Genomic DNA, 15720 nt, shown 5'->3' with positions numbered 1-15720 from the left:
TATTTGATTAATTTTAATTAGTAAATGCTACACTATTAATTATCTATAAATATATGAATTTATAATAATATAATAAATAATTTAAAAGAAATAAGGTTTGATTTTAATTTGTAGAGTAAGTATAAGGATTTTAATGTAGTATAAACTAAATATAAGAATTTTAAGGTATTTTTTACTTCATTTGAAAGTTAAAAATGTTATATATTTTCTCCACAGTCTCAATAACGGAGAGTGAGGTACACTCTCCAAATTCCATCCATAAAAGGGTGTAATAACAAAGAAATTGAAATTCAAAGGATCTGTAAACGTCAAATTGAAGTATAGGGACCTGATGAAAAAAAGTGAAGAATAGAGGGACCTGAGGATGGGTTTGGCCATTTTTTTTATGAAATCTTATCGTGATAGAACAGTTATGTAATTTTTATTTTTATTTTGTAAGGCGATCTGCGTATCAAGAATTTACATCTTATTCCATGTCAAGTCATTAGAAGCAGTTATATCCTTTTTAAATTCTTACACTTGTAACTGCTTGATATTCATGGAAAATTATTTGATTGTCAACAAAAAAAATATTGCAAGACAGCTATTTGAAACAAAAATATTAAAAAAATAATTAAAAGGCAACAAAGGAGTAATAAAGTGATAATTTATAGTAAAATATAAATAAGCAAAACAAGAATATTAGACAAATTCAAAACATAAAAATGGTAAAACTGTAACGTATTTTTTTAAAATTTTCCGTGTTAAGATAGGATTTATAAATATTATTTTATTTAAGGTAAATATATAAATTTTCCAATTTATAAACTAAAACCGTATTAACTCAACCTGAATCCGTTTAATTTCGTAACATGTGTAAATAGGTTGCGTCAAAAATTAATAGCGCTAACATTAATAAAGAAAAATAATAATGTGTAAATGAAGGAATTCTTACATCAATTTTGTCCACTACATCAATCAGTAAAAAAAAAATAGAGCTAATTATACTATAACAAATTATTAAAATAGTAAAAAAAATCAATTAGCTAAATTATATTATTACAGCTATCCTAATATTGTGTTACAATATTATTAATTCTGTCCACAAATGACATGATGATCTAAGACTCTCTCTCAAATAGAAAACCCTAGCCGTCAAGCGTTTCTCCTCTTGTTTTCGCTTCGGCTGCCGTCAATGGTTTATTTTTGCCGTTGACGGTAGTCATTTTTTTATTACTTTAGAATAAAATAAATGACCGACTCTTTTTCATCTTTTTCATTTTGGTTGGTAAATCTATCAACGAGGCGCATCAATTTCAATAAATAAAAAATCAGAGATGGATTAAGACCTTTCAAGATTGAAGATGAAATCGTTATAGGTTATATTAGTTTTTTTTTTGATAACTATTTTACAGCGATTGTCTTTCTTTTTGAAAGTTTTCCTGTTTTTTCTATATGAAAGATTTGTTGTTTTTTAATGAAGAGTTTGTGAGTGTTCTCTTAGACAGAAAAGGATTGGATCTTATGTGTTAGAGCAGTTATGTAATTTTGATTTTATTTTATAAGGCGATCTGCGAATCAAGGTTTATATCTTGTTCCATGTCAGGTCATTAGAAACGGTTATACCCTTTCTGAATTCTTACACCTGTAACTGCTCTTTATTATTAATGGAAGATTATTCGATTGTCAAAAAAAAAATGTAAAAAATTATCAATATGAAATCAAAATGACAAATTACAAAAATATATTAAGATTTATTTTAAACTTATCGGTAGTTTGACAATTAAAAAATATACAGTAACACTCAGATATAGACTTTTAAAAGGTAACTAATTTTAAAAAGGCCTAATTACTTAAAAAAAACCCACCTTGAAACAATTTTTCGTTTATACCCTGATCTAGGAAAAAGTTCATTTGTACCTTTTTTTTGATTTTTCGTTTTCAACTGTACCCTAAAATTTTATTTTTTGACAATTTAATTAATTAAAGGATGAAAATATTAAAAATAATTAAATAGAAGGGTTATATCATCTTTTTTCTATTTGAAAAAATACAAATAAGTTAAAAAAGGAAGGATTATTTTAAGCTTTTTCTAGATATAAAAAGTTCAATTTAGTAATTTAGGGTAGAGTTGAAAACAAAAATTAAAAAAAGAGTACAAATGAACTTTTTCCTAGGTCATGGTATAAACGAAAAAATATTACAAGGTGGTTTTTTTTTAAGTAATTAAGCCTTTTAAAAAAGAAAATTCAAACACTAAAATAGTGAGAAAAGTTTAAGTGGGCGAAAACAAATTCTAAATTTGCTCCTATTATATAATGCTAAAGGAAAAGTGAATTAGCATGATAATGTTTTGGCTTAATACATCTGCGTGTCCCTGCACTTTTCTGTTTTTGCACATAAGGTCCCTGCACTAAAGTACCCCATTATTAAATCCCTGCACTTTAACTTCCATCATCCCAAGGTCCCTCTGTTAAGATTCTGTTAGCGTGTGCAGTACACGCGCCGTTAATGAGACTAGTATTCAGTTTTGTAGTTTGATATATACAAATAAGGTCCCTACACTTTTAATTTATACAAATAAGGTCCCTACACTTTAATTTTATATAAATAAAGTCCTTATAATTGTTTTCATATAAAAAATTATTTTAATATATATATTTTAAAAAATATATAATTTTTAAATAATAATATAAGATGCTAATGCAATTTAATTAACTTTTTATAATGTTTAAATTAACAATAAAAATATTTTTTAAATTAATAAAAATATTATTATTTTTTTTATTTTTTTATTAGAAATGGAAGCAGTCAGCTTTGTCTTGTTAGTTTATATAACACACTCAAATTCGAAATTGACATAGATGAGGATCGACGTCTGTTTACTTTTTTTTTAGAATACTTCTGTAAGTGCGATGTTGTTATATATTATTTAAAAAAATCATTAGTATAAAATATCATTTTAATAATTTAATAAAAAATATTAAAATTACTTTTATTTATGTTAGTTAATATTCACTTTTAAAAATAATAAATCTAGTTCACTTTTATTTTTTAATATAATTAAAAAATTAATTAATTTTATTTTTTATTTAAAGCTAAGTAATTTATATTTTAAAGATTTAATAAAATTATATTAACGATCATTTTATAAAATAAATATGATTTAAGTATTATAGTATATTTCGTGAATGAGGCCCTTACTCAAGAAATATTTAAAATTAGTTTTTAAAAAAATAAAGGTAACATAAAAAATTATTAAAAAATTAGAAATTCATTCAGACTTCTGCTTTATATGTCTCCTTTAAAAATGGAAGTAGACAGCTCAAACTTGTAAGCTTATATAACATACTCAACTTTGAAATTGACGTATATCAAGATCAAAGTCCGTTTACACCTCTAAGTGCGATGTTATCATATTATTTAAAAAATAAAATTTATCGGTATAGAATATTATTTTAATTATTTAATAAAAAATATTAAAATTCGTTTTATTTCTCTAAGTTATTGTTTATTTGTCAAAATAAAAATTAAATTCACTTTTATTTTCAACGTAATAAAATAAATAAATAAATATCTTTTATTTATAGATGAATAATAATACATTAAACATTCAGTAAGATATAATTTTTGACATTATTATTATTTGAATATGTTTAACTTCATACCCTTTAAAAAATATTAGTTTTAATATTTTATACTTAAATTTAGTTTTATTAAACTAAAAATTAATGCATATTTATACATAATCTCAACATTTAAAAGTGCAGGGACGTAACATTAAAAAATTAAAAGTGCAGGGATCTAAAATTAAGAAAATTGAAAGTGCGTTAACGGCGTCAACACTCGCCTTAACAGAGGGACCACGGGATGATGGAAGTTAAAGTGCAGGGATTCAATGATGGATATTTTAGTGCAGGGACCTTATGTGCAAAAACAGAAAAGTGCAGGGACTCGCCTTAGCATGATAATGTTTTTACATAAGTTCAGCTTGAAAGCTAATAAACCACATCATTCAAATAAGTCTATAAAATATTAAGCTTTTCGAAAACAAGATCCTTACTGTACAGTTTCCCACGCATATTAGCTAAAGCTAGTTTGTTTTTGTGTCTGAGCCATTCAACACTGAACTGCTTGATTTACCCGTCTAAGCCTCTTCATTCTTTATGGTCTTCATGGTCTCTGCAAAATCCTCTCTGTAGTGTTTCCAACGCACGTTAGCTAATGCCAATTTCTCTTTGGCTCCGAGCCTTTCGGCATTGGACTGCTTGAATTCCCCTTCTAAACCTCTCCATTCTTCGAGTTCTCTCGATGCTCCTTCATTGGCTTTCTGCAGTTCAATTGCAGCAGATTGCTTCTGGGAAAGAAGCTCCTCCTTTTGTGTCGTTAAGCGCTGAATTTCAGCATGGAGTTTCGCTTCTTCTTCCGAGAGCCTTGAGCATTTTTCCTCCAAGGCACTTAGTTCCTTTTGTCTTTGATCCAATCTTGCGTTCAGATCAACAGTTTTCCCTGCAAGAGATATTTTGCGAGCTTGCACAGCTTCTGCAATGATAGTAGATTTTGGGACGCTCTCTTGAAATTCTGCCAAACGAGAAGCTAGATCTTCAAGAATTGTTTTCTCCTGTAAACTGTTAGAATGCTGAACGAGGGCAAGGATAATCTTCTCGATATTTCCAAAGGCATCAGCTTGTCGTATAGCCTCTAATGACATATTGAGAAACCCGTCCAGCACTTCCTTTTGTTGACGTACAAAGTCAGGCCTAGTTGCTTCACTTGGAACTGGAATTTCATTGCTGGGAAAGGATTTCCGAGTCCTCGTCCGATTTAAAATTTCAGTCAGAAGATTCTTAGAAAGTTTCTGCACATCTGGGGAGGATAATACAGGCTCGGAGGGAGGATCCTGTCATCAATAGATTAATTGAACAAATGAGCTGTAAGAGTTCACACAATCTTAATTATCCCAGATTCTCGATATAAGGTTGATATGTTATCTGATATATTAATGTAAAATCAAATATGCGTAATAAAATGGGTAAGAAAATTACCTGAGGAAGATCCTGTTCATTGACAATAGCAGGAAGCGGAAATAATTCCTTCGTAATTTCTTGTTCATTAGTGGTAGCTCCGGTTTGAACTGCTCCTTCAGTCTGACTCGGTGGTTTAGCAGTTAAAGGAGTTACTATAGCAGTTGACGGTTCAACCGTCACTTTAGTTTCGAGTACTTCCTTCTGGAGTAGATCTTTCTCCTTTAAAATGCACTTCTGATATTTTTTGATATGACAACTCAGAGGATCAAGATCTAGTGTTGCAAATGCTCGCTTGGGCAGTTTCGGTTCATCTTTATTGACTTCCTTTGCAGGTTCAATCACAGAATAATGAACAGCACTATGGACTTCAATCTCAACTTCAACTTTAAGAGTATCGTTCACTATATACCCTACAGGCCTCTTTCTTGTGCTTACAGGAATGACAAATAGGAAACCCCATTCGCTTTGTTTCTCAACGAACACATATTGTGTATCTGAAAATGATACTAGTTATGCGCATGATTTGCTAGAAGTTGCCAGTGATTCTAAACTTTTAACAATCATGGAGTTCAAAATGCAAGTATTCATAACGAGTCATCTGAGTTCCAAGTTGGGATATAGAAGAAAAAATAGAGTACAAGAACTTTCAATTATACTACATGTACCTCGTGTAAATGCAGACTTCTTCGTGTATTGATTAATTAGTGACATACTAAAAGATGCACTTCTGCTCCAGCCATTTGGCAAACTAATTGAGTCAGCAACGTCTAACAAACAATTCACAGAGTTTTCTTTTGGGAAAATATGCAAACGCCTGCAAATTTATATGAGCAGATGAAAATAGACTTTTGCAAAAGAAGCACATATATCAAAATTAAAATGAGACAACCATGAGTTATACCATTTACATCTGTCGGCAATGAAAATGTCAGAATACAGACCCTCTGAAGTTAATTTGGAAAAGTTTTCAATTTTCCATGTGAATTTAGTTGAGTTGAGATACTTCATTTTCTCAGAGCTTTTGCATCAAAATAGCAATATGTGTTAAAAATTATCCTACACAACTTACAAGTACAGCAAATTTATTGAATAATTACATGGTGAAATCAAATACATACTTCAAACTTTGAACAAATTCCAAATAATTATCACTTTGCATAAAGAACAATTTCATGAAAAAAAACATTTAGATACACACACCTGCAATGATCGAAGGAAATTCCCTTCTTACTTCACTTTCTTCTTCAACACATTACTATTCTATTTTGAACTTAGGGCTCCAAGTCTAAACACATTTGATTTATATAGGCATAATGCTGAATTGGGTTACTGCGCTTCTCCTATTTATTGCATTGGATCCCTGCACTTGTCCTATTTTTGGAGATGCTCTATGTATAGAAATTGGACTAATTATAATGTTTTAGAAGTTTTTCCGCCAATTTACATGATTTATAATTCATATTGAAGTTTATGGGAATTTTAGGGTTCCAAATCTAAACACATTTGATTTCGGATTGAGATTTCTTTAAGTTCAAATGAACTTGAGGGAATAATGTTCACGATCTACACCGTCATTTTAAAATAGGCTTAATCACCAAAAAAATCCTCACCTTTTAGTCCTTTTTCAGTTGCACCCTGACGTTGCTATTTTGTCAGTTGCGCCCTAATTCGCACTTTTGGGTTTCAATTCCACCTCAAAATCAAATTGAACTTTTTTCACTCGGCAAAAATTCATAAAAACCCTTAGAAAGTACTCGTTTGAATTCTAGTCCACATAAAAAGTTAAAAATGGATGATTTATTTTAACTTTTTGCAAATGAAAACGAGATCAATTTAGTACTTGAGGGTGAAATTGAAAACCAAAAGTGCGAATTAGGGTGCAACTGATAAAATTGTAACGTCGGGGTGTATTTGAAAAGAGGCTAAAAGGTGGGGGGCTTTTTGGTGATTAAACCTTTAAAATAAATGGTGTAGATTAATTTGATTAAAATTTTGCTTTTTTGATACACCATTCATTTGGTAATGAACGGTGTAAATCGGCCGATGTGGGCCTAGCCTAAATGGTTAAAGCGTCTTTAAGTGCATCGAGAGGTTGTGGGTTCGAACCACGCCTCGATAACTAACAACTAACATGAGACTCTAAAGAGTCGATTTCCACCTTTGATGAAAAAAAAGGCGGTATAAATCGCGAACATGATCCTTTCAAGTTCAAAATGAACTTGAGAAAATCTCAATCCATTGATTTTTATAGGCATAACCCAAAATTGGGTTCCTGCACTTGTGCTATTCTTTAGTTTGTATCCCTACACTTGTCCTATTCTTGCATTCGGTCACTGCAGTGCACTTATTTTGTAAACTTTGAGTTTTATGCTTTTAATTACTAGATCCCTCCATCACAAAGAAAATTAATGCTGCCAATTTAAACCAGAATAAAATAATTTAGAGACTTAATTTCGATAAAAATAAACATGTATAGACTAATAAAGATATGAAGTATGGAAACAAATAAAAAAATATTATCTCAGTACATACTTCAATTTCTTGATGGGGAATATTTGAGATATAAAATTTTAATATGGATAAATAAATTCGGCCAAACACATATTTGGATCCCTGTATTATCATTTTTTTCCAATTTAAATCCATGAACTATAAAACGTTTAAAATAAGTCCCTGCACTATCAAAAGTCTCCGATTTAAGTCCCTCCGTCCCATTCTGTTAGAGAGTGAGATAGAAACGCTTGACTCTGAGATAGGTTGTAGTTAAAATTTATGAAATTAAAATTTTAAATCCTTACACTATAATTTTTTTACCATTTGAGTCTTTGCACTATAAATCTAACTTAAATTTTTAATTACTCAAAATTAATTAATTCAAAAAAAATTAATTTAGTTAAATAAAAATAAATATTTTTAAAAATATGATATTTTAAAGATTGCGAGGTAGATGAACAGTTTTTTAATATATTTAATTTTTTTATAAAAATAAAAAATTAATTGTATAAATAAAAAATTATTTTTTTTAATTAAATTAATAAATTTTAAATAATTACAATTTTAAATTAAATTGCAAATTTTTTATTAATAGTCGGAGATGATTCTAGTTTTGGAAATGCTAAAAAAATTTAATAGCATTAGAAAAGAAAAGAAAATAAAAATATTATTAATATTATTTAAATTATGTGATAGAAAGACTTAAAATTGATGTTTCTAATAGTGCAAGAACTCAATTTGGAACAAAATGATAGTGCAGATATCAAAATTGCATTTTTGATATGTAATTGTTTACGTCATCCACATTCCGTTAACTTGCGCAATAATAGGGACTTAAAATAGATATTTTTGATAGTGCAGGAACTTATTTTAAACGTTTTATAGTTCAGGGACTTAAGTTGGAAAAGAGTGATAGTGCAGGGACCCAAATATGTGTTTGGCCAATAAATTCAAGAAATTTAAAATCAAAATGTGAACAAGCTCAAGGACTCTGCACTTCTCCATTATATATATAAAGTAAAGAAACACGAAACTTTAAACTGCTTGATTTCCCCGTCTAAGCCTCTACATTCTTCATGGTCTCTGCAAGATCTTCTTTGAAGTGTTTCCAACGAACGTTAGCTAATGCCAATTTCTCTATGGCTTGGAGCCGTTCCCGATTAGACTGCTTGATTTCTCCTTCTAAGTCTCTCCATTCTTCAAGGTCTCTCGATGCTCCTTCGTTGGCTTTCTGCAATTCAATTCTTGCAGATTCTTTTTGTATTTCTAAGCACTGAATTTCAGCTTGGAGTTTTGCTTGTTCTTCTGAAAGCCTTGAAAATGTGTCCTCCAAGGTAGTTATATCCTTTTGTCTTTGATCCAATATGCCATTAAGATCTACAGTTTTCCCTGCAAGAGATATTCTGCAAGCTTCCACAGTTTCTGCTTTGATTGTAGAACTCGGAATGCTCTCTCGAAATTCGGTCAAATATGAAGCTAGATCTTCAAGAACTGTTTTCTCTTGTAAACTGTCAGCTTGCTGAATGAGTGCAAGGATAATCCCCTCGATGTTGTCAAAGGCATTAGCTTGTTGTATAGCCTCTAATGACATACTGAAGAACCCGAGCAGTGCTTCCTTTTGTTGTCTCACAAAGTCGGGCCTCGTTGCTTCGATTGAAACTGTCATTTCATTGCTAGGAAACAATTCTTGAATCCTTGTGCGACTTGAAATTTCATTCAGAAGATTCTTAGAAGTCTCCTGCACATCTGGGGACGATAATACATGCTCAAAGGGAGGATCCTGTCGTCAATAGATGAATTTGACAAATGAGGTCTATATGCTACCTGGTATAATCCATCTGAAATCAATGGGCTATGAGTGCAGAGTCCCAACATGTTTATAAATACTAGCCCATCCTCACGCACTGTTGATACCATTTAACTCTACTAATGCCTAACACAATGGGTAAGAAAATTACCTGAAGAGGATCCTTTTCATCGACAATAGTAGGAGGTGGAAGTGATTCCTTCACAATTTCTTGCTCGTTACTGGAAGCTCCAGTTTGAACTGCTCCATCAGTCTGATTCAGTGGTTTAAGCGTTACCATATCAGTTGGTGGTTCTACGGCTGCTTTATGTACTTTCTTCTGGGGTAGAGGAACTTGATCTGGTGGTGTTTCAACTGCTCGTTTAGGCAGTTTTGGTTCATCTTGATTCACTTCCTTTGCAGGTTCAATCACAGAATAATGCACCACACTACGGACTTCAATCTCGACTTCAACTCTAAGAGTATCATTCACTAGAAACCCTGCAGCAGGACTGTTTATTTCGCTAAGAGGAATGAAAGATGTGAAACCCCAGTCGCTTTCTTTTGCATTGAATACATGTTGTGTATCTGAAAATGATAGTAGTAGTATTAGTATGCTTATCAAATAATTCTAAACTTTTCATTATCATGGAGTTTACAGTGTAAGTATTCATAATGAGGCATCTGAGTTCCAAGTTCGGATATAGAATAAAAATAAAGTACAATACTTTCAATTATGCTAATTCATGAACCTTTTGTAACTGTGGACTTTTTCTTGAATTGATTAATTACTGACAGGATAAAATCTGCATCTCTGCTCCAACCATTTGGCAAACTTACTGAGTCAGCAACGTCTAAGTATATTGACAAATGATCCACATTGTTTCCTTTCGGGAAAATATTCAAACGCCTGCGAATTTGTACAGCCAGATGAACATAGATCACTTGATATGAGAAGATCAAAACTAAATTGAGAACGGCCATGATTTATACCATTTACATCCTTGGCCAATGAAAATGTCTGAATACAATTTCTTTTCAGTCAATTTGGAAAAGTTATCAATTTTCCATGTGAATTTTGTTGGGGCCGGATTCTCCATATTTCCTGAGCTTTTGTTTGCATCATGCACCAACAGAATAGCAATATGTGTTAAAAATTATAAAATTCAAGTACAGCAAATTTTATTGAATAATTACATGATAAAAAACCTCTTGGAAAATCTAAAAATGAAACCAAACTTTGAACAATTCCAAATATTTTTTTACTTTCCATAACTGGAGGCTAATTCTTAATAAAGCAAGTGATGAAATGAAAACGAGCATTTACATACACACCTTTCTTCACTTCCTCCTGAGAAATTCTTAGATAGACTCGGTCTACCACGTCATCCATAGACCAAACCTATCACATTATGACACATCATTAAAATGATGGCAATCTTATAATATTACTATTCAAAGGTGTAAATAAGTAAAAAACGAATTTACAAGATTGTCATCATTTTAATGATGTGTCATAATGTGATAGGTTAGTCTACGGATGACGTGGTAGACCGAGTCTACATAAGAATTTCTCCTTCCTCCTTCAACTTATGGCTCCAAGTCTGAAAATATTAGCATATGAAATTAAATATTTATAATAAGGGAATTTGAAACGTTAGATTCCACATTTTCGAAAGTGTCTTTATTATTTTTACTATTTTTGGCAGAACCCAAAATACCTCTGTAATCCAACTTTGGGCTTTTGGTCTCAACATATTTGACTTACATAAATGATCATTTCAAAATAAAGAAATTCGAAACGTTAGATTTGGCATTTTTGGTGTCTTTTCTATTCTATTTTGAAAAATTACACTGTAGGTGCCTGATTTTTGAGTTTACTATTTCAGATTTTTATTTATTTGTAATTAATATTCTGATATTTTAAAAATATGTGAAACAAATAGTTTCAGCTATTTAATTATTTGTATGTTAAAAGATATAAAAATTTAGTCTGATATTATTTAAAATAGGGTTAGTGTCATAAAAATTCAACAAATTTACACGTTTTTTTATTTTAAACTTGCCGTTTAAAAATCTTCATTTTCATACACCAACTGCCATTTTCTTTCAAATCGATACACCGAGTGAAAATCCGGTGAGAATCGTTGAGTTAGCAATCAGAAAGTGGCATGTCAAAAAGAACCAAGTAGTGACATATCAATGATTTTCACCAGATTTTGAAAATGGTATATCGATTTTGAAAAAATAATAGTTCGTGTATGAAAATGACGATTTTTAAACGGCGTGATTAAAATGACAAAACATGTTAGTTAATTTTTATGACATTAACTCTTTGAAATGACACCCATCTATCAGTTTTGGTATGTTTTATAAAAAACATTTGTAGTCATATTAATTGAGATATATTTAGCCAATTTGAATTCAACACGTTTAACTAATCGAGTCATGTTTTTATTTTTTAAGTTACAAGTTAAGCTTCTAAATTAATCTTGTTAGATTGATAATTGATGGATACCGAATCCTACAATAAATATAGTGGAGCCGAGTCACAGGAGATCCATTCTCGGGTGATACCGGACTCCCCACAAAGACCTGAATATATGAAGAAGGCGCCGAATCCCTTGAGATTCGCCAATATACCGATGAAGACCGAATCCCATAGGATCCGCCCAAAGCGCGTTAATCCGGGATTCGGGTAGATCGCCATATCTAGAAGTATCTTTCTATTTGGATACAAACTCCAACATGGAAATATAAGTTCTATCTTAGGAAGACGAGACTATTTAGAAAGACGTTCCTAAATAGGACTCATGTCTGAATAAGATAGATCACGACAAATCAGGATGAATCCCTACAACGTAGCTCGATCCCTACAAAGTAGGATTCACTTACCTATTATGACTCTATCAGGTATATTCGGCTACTATAAAAGCAGCATGAGGTATGCCTAGAGTCACAATTATATTCATATACTCAAAACGCTGCTCAAAGCTCTAAACTGACTTTAGCATCGGAGAGTTAATCAGACAACCTCCGTCCGGTTAGCTTCTACATAAAAGGTAATTAAAATAAAAGGTAATTACTATCAATTCCCTAAATTTCAACATATTACACTATTTAGACCTTTATTTTTGTTATATTATATTAAAACACTCTTTCGTCATGTTTTCCGTTAGCAGGCCCGGCCTTAGGCGTAGGCCACTAAGGCATAGGCCTAGGGACCCATACTTCAAAGGGCCTCATATTTATATGAGTCCTTTAAAAATATATATATATATATATATATATATATATATATATATATATATATATATAAAAATTTTAAAAAATATATTTTAAGCGTTTTAATGATAGGTGTTATAATATTTATTTTAAAAATTATCGGACCCTTCAGTAATAAGTGTGTAGTTTTTGACTCATACCAACAAAAAAATTAAAAGTTGTATATTTTATAATTATTTAAAGTTTAATCTCTTTCTATTTATCCATTTAATAAAAAAAATTACATTATATATGTTTCTTTGTACTTTTTAAAAAAATTACGTTTTTGTAATTTTTTTTGTTGCAAAAATACGCTTTGTAAAATGTATTAAAAATTTACCATAAATCTACCAATGATCTACCATAGCATATTTTCATTAAAAAAAACAGCGTATTTTTGTAAAACAAAAATAAAAACGAGCGCATTAAACATTTTAATGAAAATAAATATTTTTATTAAAATCCATTGCCTAAGGCCTCATTTAACCTAAGGCCGGCCCTGCCCGTTAGTCACCAGCTAGTTAAGCAAAATAATAGTATATTCTGAAAATTTGATATATCATACTAATCGGTCCTTTTATTTTTTAATGTTACACACTTTAGCACCACATATATTTTTCAATATGTTTAATTCTTTAAATTCAATAACATAAAAATATATAAATAATAGGAAAAAAATGTTTTATTTATTTTTAATTATAATTAATATGTCATGTAGTTATTTATTTTTAATATAAAATAATATAAATAGTAATAAGGGAGTATGAATTAATGATATTACTATTTATACTTTTATAAATAAGATAATATATATAATTTTGACATATTTTTTTATTAAAATATAACTTTTTCTATTTTTATATTATTTGCAATGTAATGTTTTTCAAGTTATCTTATTTTATAAATATAAATAAATATATTACTACCATTAATACATACCTATTACTATTACTACTAGTTTCGCATTACGTGCCACGCACGTGACTCGTAGTGTGACTCGTCCATATACGTATTAATAAAAGTTATCGTAATCATAGCAGTATATTTTATTTGTGATTATTAGTCAGAATTTTTATTATAAATAAATATAACACTTTAGTTTATTAATTTTTAAAATTATGCGATGTTAATAACATTTATTTATAGTTTACTATAACTTTTTATAATATTTTGACAATCATAGAATCGACTTATATAGAAAAATAAATTCTTTACATATATAAATTCTTTACATATTAAATAACTGGTTTTATAACTATTTGTACAGTAAACAATTACATATAAAATAAATGGTTTTAAAAATTGGTTTACTTAGTATTCATTCTCTCCAAATTATAGGTTGTTTTTTTTATGTAAATTTGTTCCAAGTTAATGGAAAATATCCTATGAATTTCTTTTGACTATTCATCTAGTAAATTTATTATGAAATTATAAAAGTGGAACTTCTTATTATTAGTGATTGATTTGTTCTTTGTTCTTTGTATGTATGTATATAATTTTATGGGTGGAGATTTTTACACTCCACTCATTTATAATGACACTCCAAATTTTAACAAATAGACTAATATATCCTTCTGATTATGGTGTCTATTTTTTTTGTTATCCCTTCATATAAAATTATTCCTTCAAATTTTATATTTTCTAGAAATTTTATATTCATAATTTTAAAAAAATCGCGATGTGTAAAAAAAGTCTGTTAAATTACTGTTATTTTTAATACTAAACTAATTCCATTATACAATTTTTTTACATATAAATTATTTAAAGTTATCGTTATTTATTCAAAACACTTAATTTATATTCATTAATTATTAAATCAATTTGTTTTAGCAAAACACTATTAAGTATGTGATATTTAAAATGTATTAGTTGACAACTAATAATATTTTATTGTAGAATAGTGAGAATAATACATAGTTAAATTTAGTCTTATCTAACCTTGTCTTACGGTATTAAAATATAGTTGGGTTCAAATTATCAAAATATTAGGATAACCATAATTGTATTCCAAATCAACCACACATAGTAATATTAGGAGTAGTTTAAGTTAGTTAAGATTCTAAATAAATTAGGAGTACTTTATATTAATATTTTATTATTATAATTAATAAATTACCATAAAACCTATATTTAAGTGAATAATTAGTTATAAATTAAAAAGGATTATTACGTAAATTTGCCTGTCCCCCCCCATCCGTGCTTTTATATATAGTATAGATTTATTTTATATTAAAAGTAAATTATAATACGATGTATAAATTGTAATTAAAAAATAAAACAATTTTGTTATTATATATATTGTTTTTATCTTATCAATTTTAAAGAATTAAAGAGGTTATAATATATATATATATATATATATATATATATATATATATATATATATATATATATATATATATATATATATATATATATATATATATATATATATATATATATATATATATATATTATATGGTGATAAAGTGTAATATTATAAATAATAAGGCTGATTAATATATAATATTTAAAACTTTACAAAGGCATATAGTGATGAAAATTCCTACCGAAAGAGGAGTAATTATCCTGAAAATAGATAAGAAGATAGCTAAGAAGTGCTATGATAAAATAGTTAAAAAAAACTTTTCAAGAATCAAAGCAAGAAAAAGACTAAAACAACGCAAATCAAGAAAAATCCAATTAAAAAGATATGAAGATAAGAAGATAACCTAATTGACGAAAAGTTATGCTTTTACTTTTAATAAATATCTATATTTATGATAATGGTTATAAACATTTTTATCATTAACTAGTTTCACATTACGTGCTATGCACGTGACTCGTAACGTAACTGCTCAATGAACATATTAATAAATTTATTATAATTATATCAATTTTTTATTTATAATTAATATTAAATTAGTTAAGAATTTTTATAAAAGTAAATATAATATATTCGGTTATTAATTTTTTTTCCATACTGAATTTATTCTTGTTTTGGTTTTATAATAAGCATAATTAAATAATTAATTTAATTTTATTAATAATATCTTTAAAAATAATAAGATATAAATTTAAATAATAATATATTGACCAAATACAATATTTTAATTTTGTAGTTCAATCAAACTAAAAGATAGGTATTCCTACTAATTTGGAGACAATTTAGCTATTTTGTACATACTAAAA

General features: G+C 28.6%; 2 protein-coding genes across 3 annotated transcripts; both read right to left on the bottom strand.

Annotated features, from left to right (window-relative positions):
- Window positions 1–3912: 3912 nt before the first annotated feature.
- On the bottom strand, window positions 3913–6489 carry LOC126676409 (uncharacterized). Of its 2 annotated transcripts, XM_050370598.2 has the most exons (5): window positions 6207–6489; window positions 5908–6024; window positions 5672–5820; window positions 5025–5500; window positions 3913–4879 (listed from the first exon to the last, which is right to left on the bottom strand). In XM_050370598.2, the coding sequence occupies exons 2-5, from the start codon at window positions 6012–6014 to the stop codon at window positions 4127–4129; spliced, it is 1485 nt and encodes a 494-aa protein (XP_050226555.1). In that variant the 5' UTR covers window positions 6015–6024; window positions 6207–6489; the 3' UTR covers window positions 3913–4126. The 2 variants fall into 2 exon arrangements, with proteins under 2 accessions (XP_050226555.1, XP_050226556.1); XM_050370599.2 differs by lacking the exon at window positions 5908–6024 and having other exon boundaries at window positions 6207–6487.
- Window positions 6490–8556: 2067 nt separating this feature from the next.
- On the bottom strand, window positions 8557–10385 carry LOC126678492 (ubiquitin C-terminal hydrolase 12-like). Its single transcript, XM_050373387.1, has 4 exons — window positions 10279–10385; window positions 10038–10195; window positions 9458–9873; window positions 8557–9279 (listed from the first exon to the last, which is right to left on the bottom strand). Exons 1-4 carry the CDS (start codon window positions 10383–10385, stop codon window positions 8557–8559), a joined length of 1404 nt encoding a protein of 467 aa, XP_050229344.1.
- Window positions 10386–15720: the final 5335 nt, after the last annotated feature.

This window comes from Mercurialis annua, linkage group LG4 (assembly GCF_937616625.2).
Source record: "Mercurialis annua linkage group LG4, ddMerAnnu1.2, whole genome shotgun sequence".
In the NCBI taxonomy this organism is placed as follows: Eukaryota; Viridiplantae; Streptophyta; class Magnoliopsida; order Malpighiales; family Euphorbiaceae; genus Mercurialis; species Mercurialis annua.
This window is presented reverse-complemented; position numbering and strand designations above follow the sequence as displayed.

Coding starts and splice junctions, on each gene's coding strand:
- LOC126678492 (XM_050373387.1), bottom strand. CDS start 10,385: ATGGAGAATCCGGCCCCAACAAAATTCACATGGAAAATTGATAACTTT. Junction 10,196..10,278: donor ATTGGCCAAGGATGTAAATG/GTATAAATCATG, acceptor ACAAATTCGCAG/GCGTTTGAATATTTTCCCGA. Junction 9,280..9,457: donor ATGAAAAGGATCCTCTTCAG/GTAATTTTCTTA, acceptor TATTGACGACAG/GATCCTCCCTTTGAGCATGT.
- LOC126676409 (XM_050370598.2), bottom strand. CDS start 6,014: ATGAAGTATCTCAACTCAACTAAATTCACATGGAAAATTGAAAACTTT. Junction 5,501..5,671: donor GAAGTCTGCATTTACACGAG/GTACATGTAGTA, acceptor TATCATTTTCAG/ATACACAATATGTGTTCGTT. Junction 4,880..5,024: donor ATGAACAGGATCTTCCTCAG/GTAATTTTCTTA, acceptor TATTGATGACAG/GATCCTCCCTCCGAGCCTGT.